Source organism: Gigantopelta aegis, chromosome 2, assembly GCF_016097555.1.
Source record: "Gigantopelta aegis isolate Gae_Host chromosome 2, Gae_host_genome, whole genome shotgun sequence".
NCBI lineage: Eukaryota > Metazoa > Mollusca > Gastropoda > Neomphalida > Peltospiridae > Gigantopelta > Gigantopelta aegis.
This window is the reverse complement of record NC_054700.1, coordinates 40044361-40066866: the sequence shown is the minus strand read 5'-3', so window position 1 is coordinate 40066866 and position 22506 is coordinate 40044361. Positions and strand designations below refer to the sequence as shown.

At 38.1% G+C, this 22506-nt stretch overlaps 1 protein-coding gene across 1 annotated transcript; it reads left to right on the top strand.

The window, feature by feature from the left end:
* Positions 1–1126: 1126 nt before the first annotated feature.
* LOC121388518 lies at positions 1127–18384 on the top strand. The gene is made up of 5 exons (XM_041519884.1): positions 1127–1565; positions 1752–2005; positions 13567–13822; positions 15540–15635; positions 16944–18384. The coding sequence occupies exons 1-5, from the start codon at positions 1127–1129 to the stop codon at positions 18176–18178; spliced, it is 2280 nt and encodes a 759-aa protein (XP_041375818.1). The 3' UTR covers positions 18179–18384.
* The last annotated feature ends 4122 nt before the right edge of the window (positions 18385–22506 follow it).

The following is a 22506-nucleotide window of genomic DNA, read 5'->3' as shown; positions in this document are numbered from 1 at the left end:
TTGTTGCCATCCCGATTGTTGCCTCTGTTAGTTGTGGCAGCCATTTTTCAAAATGGCCGCCAGAAGATTTCTGTTATTTTACATACCTGCTTAAATATTAATAATTTTAACATGGTTTTGCATTTGAAATCACTCATAAAGTTTAATATCTCTTTAGGAATGATCAATAATGTAATTTACAGATGAAAACCCATTAAGATGACTAATATATATAAGTATGTAATGTAGATGAGGATAAAATCCTCTGTAACAGCGACTATAAATGGATAACACCGAACATATACTTGCCTTGAGAATATTTTAGAGGGTTATAATGATGCAATCTTTTTTTAAATTTAAATCCGTATTTTATTCTGAATAGTATCAAGAGTGGTTTCAAAGAAAATATGTGTCGTGTTTGTGACATGACAGGCTATGTTAGATCGAGATTGGCATCAATGTCACAATACCATAATCGTGATAATCTACTAGATTTTACAGACATGCCATAACATACTGAATGCCTATCAACAACACCGATATCAACCTGTGCATATGTCCGATTTTGACCTACATTGTTTGCCATTCAGTCACCTACAGATCTATACAGATGTCTGACGAAGAAGGTATTCTCATCGCTCCCAATCAATCAGGCGCATGAGCAAAATAACGCTAGTATCAAAGGGGATGGTGGGGCAGTCGGCCTTACTGACAACCCCAGCGCCCTGCAGCATTGGATGGTTGCTGGACCAGAAGTTGCCAGGGTGATAGAAGAATTTAAAGAAGGGCAACATCATTGTGGAAGACAAGTAGATACACGCCACCATGATCAGATACAAAGTGTGCAGTCTGTATTTGCCAAAGATGTACATTCTCTTGTCAGCGTGATAGAAGATCTCGGTAACCCATTTAATGAAGAAAATACAGAACTGATTGTTCTCGACACAAAGGAAATTGCATACCCAGATGCAACTGACACTGTCCGCAATGCAAAGAGGGTCGGCCAAGAGCAGTGTCAAGCGTTCACCACAGACTGTCTAGTTGAAAGGACCAAACCAATTTATGATACCATTCATCGAAATAAGCTCAATGTCTTCAGCTGTTAGAACTGTTGACAATGGAAAGCAACAGCTGTCGTCCCTTAAGAATGACATGCAGCTCTTCTCCCGAATGTACATTGGTTGAATTCTTTCGACATGAAAATCAAGCATGCCCACCGTCCCTCTCTAATAATGGAGGAATTCGAATCAGCACAAATAGTGATCTTGTAATCTGCTTGGAAGATATTTCCAATGCTGCACCAACGGCTCCCTCGTCAACCTGCATTATTCTAGATGGAACCGTCATCGTACAACTGCTTAGTCCAGCTACAGCCAAAACATTTGACGACTATGCCAAACACATTTTCATCCCGTATATCTGCACAAAGTTTGAAACTGTGTCACGCCTGGACCTCGTTTGGGATAGATACATTACCGATTCATTGAAAGGCAGTGCGAGGACAAAACGTGGGAAAGGGATACGAAGATGTGTGGTGGCTGCCGCAGCAATACCGGGAAACTGGCAGAACTTCCTGAGAGTGGACAGCAACAAGACAGAGTTGTTCACATTTCTATCAGACACTCTACTCCAGTAGTTCGATTTGTTGGACAAGCAGCTTGTTATCACCAATGGAGATGGCGTTTTCAGCAAGACCCCAGACCTGGAATTGCTCACCCCATGCACTCATGAAGAGGCGGACAGTCACATGATGTTACATGCATAAAATGCAGCCCGACATGGCCACCACAAGATACTCATCCGTACTGTTGATACTGACGGCGTGGTGCTAGCCGTCCAAAAGCTGCAGTCGGATGATGAATTGTGGCTAGCATTCGGAACAGGGAAGAACTTTCGGCATCTTGCAGCTCACATATTTGCAGCTGGTATTGGTGAAGAGAAAGCAAGAGCTCTGCCAATGTTCCACGCTCTAACTGGCTACGACACGGTGTCGTGTTTCGCTGGTCATGGCAAAAAGACTGCTTGGGCAATATGGACCCCCCCCCCCCCCCCCCCCCAACCAAAACACCACTAGAGGAGCATGTCAAAAGAGCGGCCTACCAAGGTGGCCATGTATGGGGTCAGGTTTTGCTACCGGCGCCAGAGTTACCATCACCTACCGAGTGGGGCTGGACAAAGAATGGCAAGGGGAAGTATGAACCACACTGGACAAGTCTACCCGAAGCCGCCCTGATTTGTGACGAGTTAGTGTCATGCAAGTGTAAGAAGGACTGTGTGAAATGCTGCAAGTGCAAAAAGGCGGCGTTTGAATGTACAGCTCTATGTGTCTGCGAAGGGGAGTGCAGACACGATTATATTGAAAGAGCCAATAACTCTATATATTTTCGAGTAGAAGATGAGGTTACGTAACAGTAGACAACGAATGTTCATATGGTGTTAATAGACGTGTGACAGCCGCAACAATCAGCATATGGGACTATGACTAGAAACATAATGTGTATGAAATTTGTGGCCTGCAGAACTCCTGAGTTTCTAAAATCTTGCAGCTACATACTATTAGATGCTCTATGTTAAATGGTTGAATGTATCACTGAATAGCAAACAGGTTTGCATCTACATTGGTCACAAAAGTCATTCACATACTTTTCCAGTGATATGACATATATTATTCAATTGTTTTATCATTTGTGATAATTGCCAACATAAATGCTGAGATACGTTGAAAATAATCCTAGATCTATTTCAATCAGATTATTTTGGGACCATTTTGAAAGCTGCCACACTGGACTATTCAAAAATAGCAAGGACATATTGCCATTAGAATAGACGTTTATGGAGCCTGATCTATTTGACTTCAAAACACAGCTGCCATAGCTGAATACATTATGCCAACTTAATAGGATCTTATTGACAGACTAGTGAATAGTGGTGATTCTGATCAACATACTTTGAGGTCCATTTTGAATTTGGTTATCATTTGTATTTGTTTTTAATTTGTCACATGTTTTTAACTAATTTGTATTTCAAATAAGAACTAAAATGAGTAAACATTCCAACATTCTTTATCTGTAAATACCAGTTAAATTTCACATATTATTGTAAATCGATACATTTTGGCGGCCATTTTAAACATATGTGGACAGCAGACATGTAAAAGTGAATCAGAAACAGTTTATATTCATTTTGATAATATTTAATGACAATTTAAAGAGTATATAGTTATCATAATTTCATGTATCTGACATTATTAAAACAAAGGTCTATTTTTGCTTGAGTTAAATTTTCCGATGGGTCAGTATCTGAATTTGTGTATAATAACATTGTCTGTGTGTGTACCAAATTTGGTGCTTTTATCACATTGTGCACAATTCTTATGCTATGCCGCCTCACTACATGAAATTCCCACGGGACCTATTTTAGCTACATATGCCCCTACTCTATGCTGTGGACATTTTAGATGAGGGGGAATACATGTACATGCAGATTAGCAAAAGTAACTTTTCCGGAGTTAAGTATAATCCACAACAAAACTTTCAGGTCAGTCAGTTAAAACAGTCCTGAGTTATCCAGTGGAAACCAAATTCAATATGGCTGACATGTGGTGGCCATCTTTTGTGAGTGGTGGCACTATCGAAATCGCCATCCGTCTAGTTGAAAGCAATCGACCAAAAAAAATTAAGCCTGTTGGGTCAGCAGTAATCCACAGGAAACCATAACCAATATGGCTAGCAATAGTGGCCATCTTCGATAAGCAGCGGTTCCGGTTATTGAAAGCAAAGCTCTCTAGATAAGATCAATCCATCATTAAAAAGATCAGGTTGATCAGTCAAAGGCCTAGTGCAAAAATGGCTAATGACCTATATACAATTGCATGCTTTTAACTAATGCATATTATGTTGGCATCAGCATACCATACGACATGCTTCATAATGTAGTTACGAAATGATGAAATTACCTCATTATCTTATCTTTCCCGCAATATATTTTTCTTAAATTGGTAATTCTGAATCGGGTGAGCATACTCTACATTTTACATTTGGTTCCAAGGATGGAACTTTTACAACAATTAAATCCCTAATTAGCACTAATTAGAGTCTTTCTTAAGTAGCCTTTCCCTCAAAATATTTTTTCTTAAGTTGTGGATTTGGGCTCAGTAAGATGTCCTCTAACAAGTAGCAAAGGAATTTTGGATGGAACCTTCACAACAATTAAATCCCATTTTGGGGATAATTTCAGTAGCGCCCCCTATTTACTCCCGCACTAGATTCACTTAAGAATTGGGTTTCTGTTGTCAGTTGGGGTCCCTATACCTCAACCACCTTTTGGAACTCTCGCAACAATTAAATCTCACTTGGCTCCCACACTAATTGTGTTTCTATTTATAGCTTACATACAGTTACCTTTTTATTTTTATTTTATTTTTCTCTTTCTCATTAATTAAATAAGAATTAGTTATTTTTAAATGATTGTAATTTGTTTTTATATTTAATTCTTTTTTTAACCATACAGTTTATCCATTGCTCGGCGCATACCGATCAATATTTTTGAGGAACGCCTTGCTATGTCGGCTCTGTCGTCAGAGGTCACAGTCGGGTCACGGCCTGCTATTCACGTTACATTATTGATTGGCTACCTGTCTTCGTCTAGTGTCATGTCTTCATTTTTTCATCAAACCGGCCTCGGTGGCGTCGTGGTAGGCCATCGGTCTACAGGCTGGTAGGTACTGGGTTCGGATCCCAGTCGAGGCATGGGATTTTTAATCCAGATACCGACTCCAAACCTTGAGTGAGTGCTCCGCAAGGCTCAATGGGTAGGTGTAAACCACTTGCACCGACTAGTGATCCATAACTGGTTCAACAAAGGTCATGGTTTGTGCTATCCTGCCTGTGGGAAGCGCAAATAAAAGATCCCTTGCTGCTAATCGGAAGAGTAGCCTATGTAGTGGCGACAGCAGGTTTCCTCTACAAATCTGTGTGGTCCTTAATCATATATCTGACGCCATATAACCGTAAAATTATGTTTTGAGTGCGTCGTTAAATAAAACATTTCTTTCTTTCTTTCATTTTTTCATCAATTTAATTTTATATTTAATATTGTATATAATTATATATATGTCCCGCCTACCCGGCCGCCCAAATTATTTTGGGGAGCAGGGCGGCGGCTCATTGTAATGTTTTATAACTATGTGGTATGTGTGCCGCCGCCCGACCCCCATGTTTTTGGGGGGCGGGGCGGCGGCACATTATTACCGCTTTCTTTTAGCTATGTGTTTATATGTTTTATGTTATATGTTGTTATATGCTAGGGTGTGAGTGTGTTGCTCGGTTATGGGGTGGGGGGTGGGGGGGGGGGGGTGCCAGTGGATAGGGTTTTTTGGGGTCATAGGGCGTAGGCGGTTTGGCCTTAGGTTCAGTGCAGGTTCCGGTCTCCCCTCTCGCCCCTCCCCACCCACCGGTCCTGGTCACACCAAGGCCCGAAATAGGATTGGTAATGTTACATAATAATTTTCCATATTAATTTTTTTTTTTAATATTAAATTTAATATAACCTTTCTGTGGGCTGGGCTGACCCTCCTACCCTTCCTCCTTATCTCTGGGGACTAAACAATTATTTTTTTATTATTATTAATTTATTTTATTTTTTAGATCACCCCATTTAAATTTGCGTCAAATTAAATTATTATTAATTATTTTAGAGTAAGTATATTTATGTTTACCGACGCAGTCAAAATTTATTAATGTCCCCTTTCCCAATTTTAATATTTTGATATTAATTTTCTAAATTTCCAAATTGTCCTATTAGGTTTTCCTGCCCCGAGTCAGACCACCAATCATATCGGAGGCCGGACTCGAGGTAGGCGTGTTCGAAACCATAGAGGTATAGGAGCACGTTAAAACCGTATCTACGTCTAAGTAAAATGACGAATTAGACATCAGTTCTGAAGAATTCGAAACGAGTGCGCATGCATTTTGTCCATTTGATGAGTCGGGGATCGTGTTAAATGTGTACGTTGAAGGGACTGTATCAAGTTGTGTGTCAGCAGTTGAAGTAGGCTTTGGGTGTTTTTGGTTTGCTACACGTGCTAATGTTTCGCTGATTTTTCTTTTTTTGGCTGGTAGAACAACTGCGGTTATAGCTTCTGACGGAACTTTCATTTTTGCGTCCACTCATGAACATTATGTGCTGCAATTCAAACCCTGCGTCGTTCATTGCTTGGATGCATGTTGCTCGAAGAGAGTGTGCCGTGTATAATTTACTGCAACCTGAATTTCGACAAACATCTTGCATGAATCGAGAAAATTGATATGGCTTTACAGGCTTTGATGTAAACCAAACATCTTACGTTTCGGGTGAAAGAAGCGCATGTTTGTTACAGTTATTAAAAAGCGAATGAGCGTTTTGGTTCGTCTTTTTAATAAGCATTCGAAGTGATTCTAGAGGACAGCGGTTGTCGTTTGTGGCATACATTCACTTGTCACCGGGCGCTTCCTCGTTTTGGACCCCCCCCCCCCCCCTTGCCGATTTTTCTGTTGTTTAGCAATCTAATTAAAATTAGCTCCACTATTACATGTGGATCTAAAGACAGCCAGTTGGAGCTCATGTCCACCAATCAAAACCTTACTTGCAGAATCCTGCCAGTGATTTAAAAATAATTTGAAAACATTCCGAATTATCCTGAGGGTATACGACATGTTTCGTGTGAATTACGAATGCCTTAAAACATGTTTTATTTTATAAAATAAATAATTTGTAATGTAAAACTGAAGACTGATTTAGTTTTTTTTAATTTTATAAATAAATAAATAATTTTTAATGTAAAATTGAAGACTGATAACCCACCCCGTACGTATTGGTATGGTTCGCTGTACTGCGGCCACTAAAATAGACTCGCCCGATATTTTTAGAATTTGTATGCTCCCAAATAACGTTATAAAAGACGAAGTGTGATTGGTCAATATTTAAATTATTATTTACAGACGAAATGTTACCTGTACATTGGGGACTACGCAGTGTTGTTAGTTTTATAATCACTGGCAGGATTCTGCAAGTAAGGTTTTGATTGGTGGACATGAGCTCCAACTGGCTGTCTTTAGATCCACATGTAATAGTGGAGCTAATTTTAATTAGATTGGTTGTTTAGTTGTGTACGTGAGTTTTCCTGAAATTCATCATGTAAACACAGTGGCCTGAATAATCACGCTACTTGCAGAAAAGTAGTGCGAGTGGGGTTGGGGTGGGGGGGGGGGGGGGGGCGCGGCTTAAATTTGTTTGGTTCATCGAGATATGAACAAAAAAAAGTAAGCACCTCTGGACCAATCAGATTGCCGCAAAGGCGCAAAGAAAATTTAATTATTTAATTTAATTTAATTTAATTTTAATTTTTATGTTTTTCTTCTATTTACTTTTCACTATCATTTATATGAGACACATACAACTTCAAGTCTGCCGAGCATAATACATTATGTTTATTCCTAATCTATGATATTGACGATACCGAAACACACGAGGGTAATAATCTCTTTATCATATAATCTCAAACTTAATACAACGTATTTTTGTAAACTGTATATATACCAGTTACCCATCGATCGATATATTCAAATGGCGGATGGATATGTGATGCGCTGTCATTTTGAATGGAAACGACGTCGGATATCCTTACATCAAAATAAATTAGCGCATAACGGGGTTTTTTTTTAACGTGTTTTGACGTGACGATTGTTTGATGATGCATACGTCAATTCTGGAGTGTCACCGTAGTACGTTTGTTTAAATGTCAATAAACGTAGCGCCGATACCTTGATTAATTTACAGTTATCAAATTCTGAAAGTATGTGATCTGTAAAATATTTATTTATTTATTTATTTATTTTATTTGGTTAACTCTTCTTTTTCTTTCACCTTTTTAATTATTTCGGCTTAAATTCAGGATTGTCCGTCGTCCGAGGCATACTACTTCATATGTTTGCTTCCAACATTCAAACGAAGTACCTTTTGACTGTACATAATAAACCCTCTTGAGTTTATAGTAAAGGGACCATCCTGTGTTTGTAGCCATATTATCAAGTTGTCGGCTGGTTTAATCTTTTATAAATAAACCGTACATGTTTCTTAGGCTACATATTCTTGCTTCAAATATAAATATCTGTATATGCAATACAATTACATTTCTGGCCATTGTCTGGTCGGTAGCAACCGAGAGGCCGGGGCGGGGGACTGTATCCCTACTTTTAACTACTTTATATAAATCCGGTTTAAAATATGGCTTGTGCCCCCCCCCCCCCCTAGCTTGTGTCCCTTAACTACCGATTGTGCCCCTCCCCCCGAAATCGTTCCTACGGGCCTGATTCTAATGTTTTATAGTAGCTCAAATTCCATACGTATCATTTAATTTTTCTTCCAAATACTGAATTTAAAAAAAAAAAATTGGCTAAAAAGAAATCCCGACAAAAATCCAGAATGTAGTTATCCGTACGATGCTTAATATTTAAATTACGTTAAATACCAATCTGATTAAAATTAGCTCTACTGGTCTCACCAGTAGATTTAACAGCATTGCATGGACTCCCATGTCCAGATGACATTTCATCTATAAATAACAATTTAAATATCGACCAATTACATTTCGCCTTTTATAACGTTATTCGGGAGCATACAAATTCTAAAAATATCGGTCGAGACTATGCAATAGGCGAACTTGTTGGTCTATTTCAACATTGAAAAAACAGGGGGAAATTGCAATAATAAACTCTCGATTGAATACTAGCATAAACAGATTTTATGGCTATAACATCACGGTGTTTTTTTCGTCTTGAAACGAATTTTATATAAAATTTTATATTGAAATTAGTTTCCGGCATACTTCGTAATTCGCCCGAATAATTTTGTATACCCTCGGCATAATCCCGAATGTTTTCAAATTCTTTTCAAATCACTGGTAGATTTAACAGCATTGCATGGACTCCCATGTCCAGATGACATTTCATCTATAAATAACAATTTAAATATCGACCAATTACATTTCGCCTTTTATAACGTTATTCGGGAGCATACAAATTCTAAAAATATCGGTCGAGACTATGCAATAGGCGAACTTGTTGGTCTATTTCAACATTGAAAAAATAGTGGGAAAGTGCAATAATACCGAAACACTCTGGCAATAACACCTCTCTACGTCTCTCTCTCTCTCTCTCTCTCTCTCTCTCTCTCTCTCTCTCTCTCTCTCTCTCTCTCTCTCTCTCTCTCTCTCTCTCTCTGTGTGTGTGTGTGTGTGTGTGTGTGTGTGTGTGTGTGTGTATGTAAATGCCTTCTTTTGTCGTTTTTTTTATGGCCAAGCGAAGTTCACACAGTCAGTAGCGAGTGTGTCCACCTTGAGCATTGATATAGGGCTGGCACCGTCGTCTCATTGAGGCCACTAAACGCCGGAGAAAGGGATGGTACGGGCTGTGAGGCTTGCTGGCTGGAACCTGTTTCGCAGATGCGTGGTTCGGATCCATGTGTCTTGGCGAGGGGTTGTCACGGGTGGTCGGCCACTACAGGGACGGTCCCTGACCTGGTTGTTTTGTTGATATCGTTGCCATAAATGCCATATGGTGTTTCTGTGGACGTTGAATTGACGTGCGACGTCACGCTGCGAGGTCCCAGATTAAAGCATCACTATGACTCGCCATCTGTCATTTTCACTGAGGCGTGGCATGACTAAATTGCATCACACAGTTCACTAATGGTGTTTTTCTGACTTCTGGACTTCTGAAGGCTTCACAGAGTGGCAATGATTTGCAACTGAATGTATGGCATTTTATGGTGAAATGGACAGCATTTCTCTCGAATATTCCATGTTTCTTGCACAAAGCATGCAATCGCTGCAACAGCTGTTTGGTTGCATTTCTTTGAACTGTTCCATGCACATTTTCTCTGGTTTACATCCATAAATCCATTCACAAATTTATTACTCCAAACAATCCATGTCATAATAACTTTTGCCTTCGAATATATTTCAAATTCAGCTGGGTTAGTTTTTGTTTTGTTGTGTTATTTACTTATAGTTATATATTAACTCGCCTTTCAACTCGGGATGCATAGTCTTCAGCGTTTACAAGTAGGCAGTGAAGATAACGTTTCTTACAATCTCAAACGAAACCATCCTGCTGTAAAGCAGTTTTACTCTTATATATTAATTTCGAAAACTTCAACTCACTGAAGTTAGATTTAACGAAGTTAGATTTCTGATGATACAGACTACTATAGAAATGGTATACCATCAAGGTAAATGAATTAAAGGAACATGGCAAAATTGTGATTTATTTATTTATTTATTTTTAACCATTATTCTACATGTCAAGAATTACCTAAATCTTCATATATATAATTTATTATATACGCACACATATACATATATTATATTATATTATATTATATTATATTATATTATATTATATTATATTATATACATATATACATATATACAAAGATCCCTTGCAACTAATGGAAAAATTATTAAGTTTCCTCTCTAAGACTATATGTCAAAATTACCAAATGTTTAACATCCGATAGCCAATGATTAATAGATCAGTGTGCTCTAGTGGTGTCGTCAAACAAAACAAACTTCTTCTTCTGAGCTACACAGTACCTTTGTTTGACACCCTATAGCCGGTGTATTGTTCGTTTTGGAGTGACGTTAAACAGTCAGTCAGTCAGTCTGAGCCACACAGTACCTTTGTTTGACACCCTATAGCCGGTGTATTGTTCGTGTTGGAGTGGCGTTAAACATTCATTCATTCAGTCAGTCAGTCAGTCAGTCAGTCTGAGCCACACAGTACCTTTGTTTGACACCCTATAGCCGGTGTATTGTTCGTGTTGGAGTGGCGTTAAACATTCATTCATTCATTCAGTCAGTCAGTCAGTCTGAGCCACACAGTACCTTTGTTTGACACCCTATAGCCGGTGTATGGTTCGTGTTGGAGTGGCGTTAAACATTCATTCATTCATTCAGTCAGTCAGTCAGTCTGAGCCACACAGTACCTTTGTTTGACACCCTATAGCCGGTGTATTGTTCGTGTTGGAGTGGCGTTAAACATTCATTCATTCATTCAGTCAGTCAGTCAGTCTGAGCCACACAGTACCTTTGTTTGACACCCTATAGCCGGTGTATTCTTCGTGTTGGAGAAGCGTTAAACATTCATTCATTCATTCAGTCAGTCAGTCAGTCTGAGCCACACAATAAGCCCTCTAAAGTTCGTAATATTCATGCGCCGAAATAGGGTCCATGCTGACGTTTAAAACCCGCATAACGGGCAAACGTGCTCAATGGGTTATCAAATTCATATTTGCTTTTGATTGTGTTGTCGACATGTCACAGCAAATAGCATGTCCTGGTTAAATGATTGGACATAAGTGGTGATACCGTTTGTTTGCACTTTGGTGTCAGGATGTTCAGTTAGGAGCTCCCCCCCCCCCCCCCCAATGTTTTTTTTAATTTTGTTTATTTGGTATGTAAAAAATAGCATTGTTATTCATAAAACGTCTTCTTAAATTTCCATAAGGTGTTCATATATTGATCTAATTTTTTAAAATGATTTTGTAATATTGTATGTATGCATGCATGGAAGTACGTATGTAGGCCTCACCTTATTCATTGCTATTTTTATACAAAGTGGCTACAACAATTAGTCTGTCTAAAAAAACATTCTTAAATTAACCACATCTTAATCATTTTCAAAAAAATATTCTGAAATCTGAAAATTGGCTGAACCAAAATTCGTCCCGGTGCAAGCCCAGTGTGTGTGTGTGTGTGTGTGTGTGTGTGTGTGTGTGTGTGTGTGTGTGTGCGTGAGTGTGTGTATGTGTATTTACATATGTGTGGCATATGGATGCAGATATGTGTATCAAAGCTCTTGTTTATTGTTGTTATAACTGGTTCATATGATTGGGGTTTTCTTTACTGGAAAACTTTCCCCTTAACCAGTGCACACACACAATGGTTGCCATACAGATGGTATTGTATTGTATTGTATTGTATTGTATTGTATTGTATTGTATCGTAATCAATTACTATCCACCCTACCCGATTCAAACATGGAAAATGTTAAAATGAAAAGGCAGTTTCCCTTGCACCATGCAGTTCTCGGGCAGGTTCCCTGCTTAGTCGAAAAAAGTGGAACAATTTAAGATTTAAAAAAATATTTTTCGACACTCATTCTCCCCGCGACCAAACAAGCTGCGAGTGAAAGACTGATGCACGTGCAATATGCAAATGTTTTGTAAACGTCTAACCTAGTTTCATTATCTCTTACTGATGAGATGTTTTACAATTTTCTTAAAACGTAGGTTGAAAATTAATACTGGTCCTTAACTTGTTGTGACAAGTATATATTTTGTCTTTATTTCCTCGTAACTGTCGAAATCTCCGCCTTGCTCTCCTACGGTACGAACACTCTGGCTACTTGAATTAGTTGTATTATCTAAGAAAGCAACCCCACCCCAACCCTTTCCTGTCTACCACTTCTATACTGTTAAAATAAGTAGGGGCTATTCCATTTCAAATATTAATAATTATAGAATGAAATGAGATATAAAACTCAAAATAAGTGAACAATGTGCGTTATGTTCCCACTCAAAGAGCATGAAAAAATGCACCGATTGTTTTGATCGCCAAGTACGTGACGTGATGTTGCACGTGCAAAGGCAATCTGATTAAAATTAGCTCTACTGGGTCTACCAGTAGATCTAACAGCATTGCGTTAACTCCCATGCCCAGGTGACATTTCATCTATAAATAACAATTTAAATAACAACCAATGCCAATGCCAAAAAGGTTAACGTGCACATTCAGAGCAAGCTGTTATATCGCACGCCTGTCCTGGGCACAAGTACCGGCTTTAGCCGGTTCCTCCGCCCAGGACAGGAAAAGGTTGGGGAGGTGAAAGAGGGACCGCCTGCACTGGCAGGTGCAAGGGAGTACCAGCAGTCTGTGGCAATATTCTTTCTTGTTTCTTACTGGAACACTAAATCATAACCTTGCTGTCACATTCTTTACAACATTGTGTTGCCTATCTGTGTCTCCTCCTGACCTACATCACTATCCTGGCCAAATTATTTAATGCCAATCCCTTGTCACATGGGTGCTTGTGTTTTACCATTAATTAATATTGCAATAAAAATTGATACATCTCTGTTATATTGTGTTATATTTGAATATCTCCTACTTATTTTTAACATTATATATAAATAGGTTCACTATAACACACGGAAATATTTTTTCTTATGTCATAAGGCCGTAACTTTAAATAGAGGCTGGATTAGTACTCGAATTCAGTTCATATCACCAAATCCAAGATCACATGTAACGAATTTTGCCCATTTTAAAATATAGTACATGCAAACTTTTTATAGAAATAAAACCAGTAATGACTAATTTAATTACTCTAATGTACCATACTCATATATTTTAATGTGTTTAAATGACTCCAACCATCTAGGCCTACGTGTAATTATTTTCTCTCAGGTTGGACCTGTACATTTTGTACTTTTGGCAACACCGACGCTGATGATTTATGCTTCATATGTGATACAAAACGTCAAACGCAGAGTTCATCACACCAGAGTCAGAGTCAGCTGCAAGGCACGGCACGGCAGAGCCAGCTGCAAGGCACCGTACACCAGAGCCAGCTGCAAGGCACCGTACACCAGAGCCAGCTGCAAGGCACGGCACACCAGAGACATGGTGCTTTATATGGCAGCCAGGGAACACCAGCATGCAAGCCAGACAAGAACGAACTTAGTTCTCTAACTATGCGATGGGACGCTTTCAGGATGGACAGTCTTGCAAAAGGTATTTCTAAAGGTATGCGGTAGTTTATCTCTGATAAATGCTGCGTTTTATTCCCTTACTAGTCCCCACTTGAGGGGACTATCGGTTTCGTCTACATCTGTCTGTCTGTCTGTCTGTCTATCTGTCCCAAATATGGTTTTTCGTACTTTTTTTATGCAATGCCTCAAGCTATTGAGCTGAAGTTTGTGTCTAGCAGATCATGTTTGACGTGCATGGCGATTTAACAATTTTGACAGAGTTATGCCTCTTGAACTTAGCAAAGCTTCGATATAATGAAATGAAATTTTGTGTAGAGCTTTATCATGTACTGTAACAGATCAGGTTTGACGTACATGGCGATTTACCCAGTTATGGCCCTTGAACTTATGAAATATGGAAATTTGTTTTCCATACTTTGTTTTAGCAATGACTCAAAATATTGAGCTGAAATGGGTATTGTTTTATTATGTACTGTACAGATCACGTTTGACTTGCATGGCGATTTACCCTTTTTTTTTACACAGCTCTTGGATTTAGGAAATATTTTCAGTAGTTTTTCACAAGGCCTTAAGCTTGAACTTTTGTGTATAGCTTACCATGTACTGTTACAGATCAAGTTTGAATGACATGGCGATTTACCCATTTTCCATAGAAGGACAACCAACTTAATGAAAAATAATTTTAATTTTTAAGCGTGTGAACGGATTTTTCCAAACAATAATTTAAAGCGTGCGAAAACGTCATTTTCAAAAAACTAATTTAAACAGCGCAAAAAAATGCTATGTTTGACATATAGATGTATTTGCAAAATAACAATAACCAAAGACATACATAAGAATACAGATTTATATTATTGGAATATTATGTATTGAATAGTAAAAACATAAATGAATCCATATTAGTGGGAGACATTTGAAATTTGTTTTTTAATGAATAATGCAATGAACGCTTAGGTCAAACAAAAAAAAATTCTGGTCTCTGGTCAGCGCACACATCGATTTTGACCGTTGCACGTCAATTTTATCTTGATATTTATCTTTGGTAACTTCGTCACAGAACTCTGCACACGACTCTCTGTTCAGCAATATTCCGGTCAGTGTCCCAATTTTTAGCCATTTCCCAACAATGGGCCTCTCTTTCTCTCTCTCTCTCTCTCTCTCTCTCTCTCTCTCTCTCTCTCTCTCTCTCTCTCTCTCTCTTCGTTACGGACCACCATTATTGACTCCATACAGTTCAATACAATTTCTGTCTTTGAATATATTCTGTGAAAAATACAACACTGTCGAGAGGGTCATGTGACTACTAATTACAATGACCATGTCAAAAGTCAACGCAGGTCAACCACGACATTTTTCCGTTAACAGCCCTCATGCCTGATCACCGCCTCGAGTTGCTGTTATACAAGTGGCACTATACCACTTGCACAGTTGTTATCAGTTGTTAGTACTACATATGACAAGTAACTTCAAACCAGTGGGTTATTTAGATACTACAGAGGTCAACCTACGTGTAATCATCAAAGAAAGCTTTCAAAATGCATATTTGAATTTTGTAGTAATTGTTTTATGAGAAAGTATTTCCTAAACCGGACTATATTAAGCTACTACAACATATAATGACATGTCAAATGGTGGTGTGTTGCCTCAAAAGAGCTTTAACATGTTCTTTGTCGTTTAAGAGATATTCCTTTCATTTGCTTACAAGTGCATACATCCATGCATGCTGTTTGAACCTTCGATTTCTCTTTCAGTGAATACTAACACAGGCAGCAAGAGCAATGCCCGCAACCCGGCTTTGTACAAGACAGGAATATTACCCTGGCAATCTTTCATCCAGATGGCACCAGGTATAGTAGATTCAGAATAAATGCAAACACTATTACTGGAAGCATAATAATGATGCTAAAACAAACTGTTGTAATAATCTAGATTGTAATCTATATAATATTTATACTCTTCAAAAAAAAAGAAACTTGACATTGGTAAAAAGAATCCTATCGGATTATTTTTACAGAAAGACAATCAAGTAAGTGAGCGAATGGTGATACAAAAACACTAAAAAAACATGTTCGATTCCCATAAACATAGCCATAGTTAAGGTTTGTACTGAAACACAAAAACGCAATCCTCAGAGAAGCACGTGCATCATGAAGTTATGTAACTTTGCATGCCGAACCCTCCATTGGTGGGGCATAAAAGGCCACATCAGCAGTGATTCAAACAGACCGCATAACGACACTGTAGGTAATGCAATAATGCCAAGATTGACGTCAGCTCGACGCAATAATGCCATTGAGAAATTGAGAGCAGTGGCAACTCAACAAGATGTGGCAAGGCACTTTGTCCTCTCCAAACATACCGTCTCTGCTTTATTGGCACGGTACAACACCACTCAACGTGTTAATGACAGACCTGATTAACCACCGCCGCTCAAGATCGATACATCCGGGTGTGTCATCTTCGAAATCGAACCACAAGAAAAACATCCACCGCAACACAAATCCCTAGACTACACAGAATTTCTGACCAGACAGTTCGTAATCGGCTGAGGGAGGCAGGCAGTGCGACATAACGTTTTGACCCCACGTCACTCAACAGAGCGTCTGTAGTGGTGCCAGGTGAGGGTGAGATGGACACTGTCAGGTGGAGGACTGTTTTGTTCTCAGATGAGTCTCGTTTTCTCCTGTCACGTGCTGGTGGAAGCACACGTGTTTATAGATGTCGAGGAGAACGTTATGCTCCACACTGCGTGCAACAAGTCGACCGTTTTGGTGGTGGCAATGTCATGGTGTGGGCAGGAATCCATCATGGTGGTAGGTCGGCTCGTGTGCATGTGGCAGGTGCCCCTTCCCATGGCGTCTTGATATTTGGTTGCTTGTATCATGTCTACCAGGGTGTGTGTTTTTTTAGTTAAACTACATTAAAAATGAAGGACAACAAAACACCAATATTGTGGACTCATTCTTACAAAGAGTGGATGTAACCAGTTGTGGTTGTTCGCACTTGATATATAGCTATGTTCATTCTGGTTTACAATATCAGATTTCTGGACTTATATCCTCTCTTGAAGTTAAATGCTCTAATGAACCAAACCATTGGATATTTCTTAAAACCTATAGTCCATAGTATTATAATTAGATATATTCATATTTCAGATTATACTTTCCTGGAGAAAGAAGTACGAATTGTTATGATCGGCATCACTGGTTCAGGAAAAAGTTCGTCAGGAAACTCTATTCTTGGAACTAAACGCTTCCATTCAGAGTGCAGTGCAACATCTGTCACAGCAGCATGCCAGCAAGGCAGTGCAACTCGATTTGGCTATCGTATAAACATTATAGACACACCGGGTTTACTGGATACTGGTCGCTCACAAGCTGAAATTACAAAAGAAATTTTGAAATGTATTGGAATATCTTCCCCAGGTCCACACGCCTTTATCCTCGTGCTCAAAATCAAGCGGTTTACGAAAGAGGAAAACGACACCATCACATACTTCAGAGAGGTGTTTGGAGACGGGATGCTGAACTACCTGTTTGTATTGTTTACAGGGATGGATGATCTTGAGCACGATGGGCAAACCCTGGAGCAATATCTGGCCAAAGCCCCAGAAAATCTAAAAACTCTTCTCAAAGAATGCGGTCAAAAGTATTTTGGAATAAACAACCGCCAAACGGATAAGAAACGAATGGAAAAGGAGATGTATGACCTAATATCGAAGATTAAATCCAATGTTTCAAAGAACGGGGGGAAACATTATACATCAGACCTGTTGAAGGCTGCAGAAGAACAAATGAGAAAGAGAGAACAGGAAATATTGGAACAGAAGGACGAGGAAATTCGCAAGAAAGAGGAACAAATAATGAAAAAATTTGAAGCAAAACAAGCAAAGGTGGATGAAAAGTATAGAGAGGAAAATGAAAGAATGCAAAGAGAATTGGCGCTGATAGAGAGACAAAATAAAGCACAAATGGAGGCATTAAATGAAAAGCAAACGAGAGAAGCAGCCGAAGCAAAAGCTCGACAGGATGAATACATTGCCAAATTGGAGAACTTGGAGAAAGAAGGGGAACTGCAGCAAGCAGAGATGGAGAAACAACGACTCCAAGTGGAGCTCGAGCGAGAACGGGCTGAAAGAGAAGAAGCAAGAAAACTAATTCAACAAGAAAAAGACAAAAGAATCGAATTAGAGTTAAAGAGAATGGAAGATAACATGGCTCGAGCTGAAGAAGAACGTAAACGACGGGAAGAAGAGTTTGAAAGTCTTAGGCGAAAGAGAGAAATGGAGGCTTTGATAGACGCGAGGGAAAAGGCGAGACAAGAAACAGAGACTGGTGGTGGTGTCTTGGGTTATCTCTGGAATAGCGCAAAATACTGGTTAGGTTATTGATACACCATAAGACCTGCTAGGTGGTTTATTATTTGATAGGTAGAATCACACATTAACTTTGGTGTATAGAGCTTCAGGTATTCAGAATACAGACAGTGGAACATAAAAAAAACTAGTTGAGGTTACGAGCATTACCTTGGAGATAAATAAATACAAAGAGGTTATTCACTGGCTACATTCATAATGCAGAATTAGAAAGCATTACAATTCCAGAGGAAAAAACCAACACCAGAATCACGTGACATTAGTTTTATTTGTTTCTAATCTTAGTACATAAAACTGTTTTGTGTGATCTTATTACAGCAATTGTACATAGGGCATAGTATAAACTAATCGTGTCTACCCAAGCTTGTCTTTATGGAGTTACATCCCTTTACACTAACTATATATTTTCATCAATAACCAGAACTGAAGCGAACTTTATTTACACCCGGGCCATAGTCTACGGCATATGAGGACATTTTTACAAAAAAAAACAATGAATACATTGTGACAAGATGGTGAAAGTACAATAACATACATAAATACAAAAACACACAGAAAATCAGCCAGAGGGTTTGAAAGTATTCATAACTAAATTACAAAATATAGAAAGATTTTTAAGAACACCAGCTTTCTTAGAGTTAAATAATTTATAAAATGTATATATATATATATATATATATATATATATATATATATATATATATATATATATATATATATATGGTTTTGATTGACTGAAAGCGGGTAAATAGCGATTTCTTTCATTCTTAAAAAATACCCCAAACAAACAAATAAATATATAATGAAATTCATCTCCTATGTCGTAATTTTTACATAATGGACATATTCGATTGTTTAGTGATACATTTTCCCATCTGTCCGTTTCAATAGGATGATTATGATTTGAAAATCTGAATCGTAATAATGGGTACCAGTGGGGTTTTTTTTTCCTCTATAAGTGTGAGATATATCTGAAATGCAACAGTATTTATTAGTAATTTAAAGGTTTTGATTAATTATTGACGTGAGTATACCATGATTGTAAGTATTGATCAGTAAGCCTTGTGGAAATAAATCTTTTCAACAACGAACAACAAGTAATACAGTTGCACTGTGAGAACCATATATATGTACAACCAACATCATCTAAAATTGATTTTACAAACATAATCCATTTGTGATTAAAAACATTATTGTTGACATCGTTTAGTGGTAATATATAGACTAATAACGATAACTTGGGATTGTTTTCCAGTGATTAATCGATACCAGAAAGAAATTATTCTTAATTTTACAGTGATATAAACTGAATAACGTCCAAGTGGGTGTATACTACCAAATCAAATCCCATAGACGACAATAGTAACATATGCGGCTAAAACTCCTACCTGCAACGTATCAACCGACATAAACGCCACGGATATAAATACTACCACCCCTTACACTTAAAGTGAATCAGAAAAAAATGGGGGTCAAGCTGCTCGTTTCTGAGATAACGGGTAGCGTCTATGACTACCCTAGTTTCGCACAAAATTCGAGTACTTTTTTTTACAGGTACCACATACATGTTTCAAGCACAATGCTACTTGACACATTGGTACTAGATGAAATAAAATTGCACATTTAGTTTACCCAGATGAAACTATTATTTTTTACAACCAACACACTCACATTTATAACCAATCACAGGACTTGTGGTGTTCACTTCTCTATCAAAAGTTGGGTGCACCTCGAACTTTGACCCAGCCGGAAGTTATTTGGTATAGTACTACCAAGTTCTCCATATAACATGGGGCGGGACGTAGCCCAGTGGTGAAGCGCTCGCTTGATGCGCGGTCGGTTTGGGATCGATCCCCGTCAGTGGGCCCATTGTGCTATTTCTGGCTCCAGCCAGTGCACCACGACTGGTATATCAAAGGTCGTGGTATGTGTTATCCTGTCTGTGGGATGGTGCATATAAAAGATCCCTTGCTGCTAATCGAAAAGAGTAGCCCATGAAGTGGCGACAGCGGGTTTCCTCTCTCTATATCTGTGTGATCCTTAACCATATTTCCGACGCCATATAACCGTAATTAAAATGTGTTGAGTGCGTCGTTAAATAAAACATTTCCTTCCATATAACATGTACAATGGTGTAGCTTTTCTCACAGGTAATAATTTTGAAAACTGGTTACATAGTTTTTCCTTTGATAACAGTTTCGAAACCCCAAATTTCGCTACAATATAAAAGGACTGGTAAAACCATGCAGTCAAATAATGTTACCTGACACTATGGAAATATTATAATATCTGCCTTTTCTGCCTGTGTAAAAACATGTTTCTTGCCTTAGTAAATCTGTTTGATTTGTGGAATATTATACCAAGATATTTGTAACTTTCTATATTATCAAGCTTCGTATTTCAAAAATAAAATACTTTTTTTTTTTACAATCTTTCTTATTGCCATTAAAAATTAAAACTTTTGTATTTTTATAATTTACTTTTAGTTTTAATTTTGTGCAATAAGAATCAAAACAATTTAGTGATTTTTGCATATGTTGGTAATTATCTGCAAGGAGTACCGTATCAACGGCATATAGTAAAACAAAGAAGACAATTAACGTACATATTTAGGATTCACTGAACATTTCATTTATACCGATGCCATGGCAGTCATTCATTTCAAAAGTATCTTCAATATCGTTAAGAAACAATGAGAATAACAGGGGAGGTATATTTTCACCTTGTCTAACGCCAACACAGCAAGGAAAATAATCCGTTAGTGAATTATGTGCGTTGACACCAGACTTAATGTTCTGATACATATTATAGATTACTTGAAAACAATTCCCATTTATACCATTTTGAATTAATTTACCCCAAAGTCCAATCCTCCAAACTGAATCATATGCTTTGCTAAAATCTATCAATGTACAAAAAAAGGTTTCTCTTTGGTATTTTCATCAGTTCGATCAGTCGATAGAGTGTGAAGATATTGTCATTTGTAGAATAGTCTTTCCTGAATCCTGCTTGAATTTCAGTTAATATTATTTGTTTCAATATACAGTTTTAGTCTATTATACAACACAGCGGTAAAGAGTTTTCCAAGACAGCTAAGTAATGTAATAGGTCTATAATTGTCTTGATTATTTTTATCACCACTTCTATAAATAGGTTTGATTATACCAACTAGCCATGAGTCTGAAAACATTTCGTTTTCAAACGCTAAATTAAAAAGTTTAACATATATATAAATCATACAATCAATAGTTTGCTTAATATATTATTAATTATTTCATCTAAACCCGAAGCTTTGCTATTCTTAAGTATTTATTCTGGTAATATGGGGACATTTAATATACTGTTAGTTTCCGACTCTGTTGTATATTGTGGTTCGTGAGTGGAGTCATCGCTGCTGTTTACATCTTTAAAGTACTGATGAAGTGTTTCTAAAGGTGGTGAATTACAGTTATCTATGTTTTTCTTTACCAGTTTCCAAAAAGCCCCTGTGTCATATTGGTTAAAGGTCCAGGCTCATGGCACATTATTAATACACGGTATATATAACATAAAAATTACATTATTAAAAATAAAAAACAAAAATTCCACCCCAATTATCAATAAAGTGACTTTGTAAAACGCTTGGACCCCCCCCCTAAACACCCCCCCCCCCAACCCCCCCCCCCCCCCCCCCCCCCCACACACACACACAGATCCAGTCAATTTGTTTCGCATCAGACCTGTGACGTAAATGCGGCGGATTCCACTCATTCTGTTAGTAGGTCAACATGGCGACTGCAGATAATGATTTGTTGGAAAAACTGCTGATTCTTAACGGACGCCAGTTTGGATATTTTGGTCTTATCACATTTGTCAATCTATTCTACTGGTACCTTGATTGGTGACGAAGAAGGATAAAATCCGTTAGGGGTACTTCCCTATCAGTTTGAGCGGGAATACAACAACAATGATCCGGTGAGCCAAATGACTACAGTGCTGTCCGGTGTATTGGCGCACCGAAGCATTCAAAAACCATTTTCTTTGTGAACACTGTGATATACTTAATAAAATGTGTCTCTCACCAATGAAGCAGTGCATAATGTGAGATACACTACAAATTGTTTTATGTCTGTAGTATATAAACATTTTAAAATCGTGCATCAATGTAGCGAACCCTTGTATCCAAAATGATTTGCATATCCAGTGTTTCGGCGCAGTAGATGTGGATCGGTGACCCCACTATTTATAGACCGCCCATGATCGCACTTTGTAGCCCATAAATACTATACTATTGTCCCAGGATTATTTTAGTACTGTTTTGTTTTGTCTTGTTAAAAATATTACTATGAAAATAAACTATCACA

Excerpts from the sequence above, each read along its gene's own strand:
- LOC121388518 (XM_041519884.1), top strand. The coding sequence starts at position 1,127 with ATGACATGCAGCTCTTCTCCCGAATGTACATTGGTTGAATTCTTTCGA. Across the intron at positions 2,006-13,566 it reads ATGGCAAAAAGACTGCTTGG|AGTTCATCACACCAGAGTCA; the intron begins GCAATATGGACC and ends CGTCAAACGCAG. Across the intron at positions 15,636-16,943 it reads TTTCATCCAGATGGCACCAG|ATTATACTTTCCTGGAGAAA; the intron begins GTATAGTAGATT and ends TTCATATTTCAG.